The 1905-nt window shown below is 49.1% G+C and overlaps 1 protein-coding gene across 1 annotated transcript in view; it reads right to left on the bottom strand.

Moving 5' to 3' along the window:
• Positions 1-1905, bottom strand: part of CDON (cell adhesion associated, oncogene regulated) — a 55372-nt gene that overhangs the window by 17008 nt on the left and 36459 nt on the right. The window contains exons 12-13 of the mRNA XM_008636889.2: positions 1233-1439; positions 417-598 (exon numbers count right to left, since the gene is read on the bottom strand). Of these exons, the coding sequence (XP_008635111.1) occupies positions 417-598; positions 1233-1439 (389 nt within the window). The remainder of the gene's footprint in view (positions 1-416; positions 599-1232; positions 1440-1905) is intronic.

Raw genomic sequence — 1905 nt, 5'->3', positions numbered from 1 at the left:
GGGGGGGGTGGGGCGCCTGCGGCCCCTCGCGGGAGCTGCCGGTTGGGCACATCTGGCGTAACCCGAGGAGAGGTGTGTGGGGTCCCCAGGGAGCCAGAAGGGGAGTGGGGTGGAGGGAAGCTGGGAGATGGTGCAAAAGGCAACAGACAACTGACAGGGCTGCCTCCGAGTGGGAAAAAGGGTCTGGAAATGGGGGCAAAGGGCTCGAGAGGCACATGTCCCACTAAGTCCCCCAGTTCTACCATATGGACATGAAGTGTCTCAGCCCCATCCTAGGAACACGATCACGTCCAGGACTCAGGGGGAGGAAAACCACCACTCACCACTCTGCAAACAGCTCCTAATGCTCCACTTTGAGCAGCCCCAGCAGTACAAATTGTACAGGGAAGAGAAGAATGGGAGACTGTTATACCCACCGTCCACTTCAGCATGATCTGGGTGTCGCTGATGGCTTCGGTGTAGGCGATGTGCGGCCCGGCGATGGGCCGGCTGGAGAAGCGGCTGGTGAATCCGGCCACTTGGTACGGGCGCGACGCGGCGCTCCGGGGGCTCTCCCCGTAGTTGTTCACTGCAATCACTCGGAACCTATACATTTCTCCTTTTAAGGGAATGTGGAAGAAAGAAGCCCTCATAGCAAAACAAGTGCTAGAAAGAGGATTCAAGGAGAGACTAAACGGATTAGGAAGTACTTTTTGCACAACATCCAGTTAGAAAAAGCAGAGGAGGCCTTGCCACAGATTGATGTGGAGATGTAAACAGCTTCTAGGAGTCACTCAAGGAAAATCCAAAGGGTATTGTACACACAGATGGAGATGCCTCCATCAGTCAGGAAGTCCCTAAACTGGTGGGCTCTGAGAAGATGCTTCAAAGGATCCCTATCCACTCCCTTTTCTCTTGTGCTTTCTGCCTGAGTTTTCAGGGTTGGACACTGGAAGAAGTCAGGACAGATGTTTTTCGATTAATGCATTTTTCTCCACATTCTGAGTGTTCACTAGAAGGACAATTAAGTTAAAAATAGCAGTGATACACAACCCTCCTCTCCACATGAACAAGTATTAAATTATGGTGGGTTTTTTTCCACTTGGAAAGCCAGAAATCAACTTGAATTCATGTAACAAGCTCCTAGGCCATACACAAAACCCAAACCTAATCGAGCAGAAAGGGGGTAATCCAAGCAGAAGTTAAAACAAAAAAAACGAGGAGCTGCAGTAATGAAAGACCATTTCTAATACCTGGCTCCAAGTTCCGAACTTCCACAGACAGCTTGGAAGGAGAGATGTTGCCAGCTGCGACGAGCCAGTCGCTGTTGCGGCCCAGGCGTTTGTACTCCACTTTGAAGGCAGTGATGGGGGAGCCCCCGTTGGCGCGGGGGATCCACGTGACGTAGACGGATGATTCCGATGCCGTGGATATCGTGGGTCGGTCGGGAGCTTCTGGAACTGAAATGGGAAATTTGGTTACGAGAAGATTAGAGTCAGCCGAAATTTAATTTTCGGGAACAACAGATTAGACTCGTTGCTGATTACGTTGGATTTCCTGTATTAGCAAGGAGAATCTTAAATCCTCCTGAAATCACCACTGCCCTTACTCTGCTGGAAAGGATGGATGATGAGCAGACAACAGAGGAATTGATTATCTTATCGATACAATATTAAAAAATTATATGGCATTGCACTATTCCAACCACTTCTACATGGAAACAGACACATACACTAAGTGAACAGGAAAAACATGGCTATTATTTTCAAGCTCTCAAAACTCCCCCAGACCCAATGAAACTTCAACCCATCCACATTAACCAGTGCTGGAGAAATGAGAAGGAAGAGTGAACAAAGCATGCACCAGGATATACTTACAGAACTCACTGAAGTTACAGGCAGCAGCGGGACAGAGAGAAGGGAAAGA

This window comes from Corvus brachyrhynchos, unplaced genomic scaffold, assembly GCF_000691975.1.
Source record: "Corvus brachyrhynchos isolate BGI_N302 unplaced genomic scaffold, ASM69197v1 scaffold46, whole genome shotgun sequence".
Taxonomy (NCBI): Eukaryota; Metazoa; Chordata; class Aves; order Passeriformes; family Corvidae; genus Corvus; species Corvus brachyrhynchos.
The sequence above is the reverse complement of the archived record's forward strand: the minus strand, read 5'-3'. Positions and strand labels throughout refer to the sequence as shown.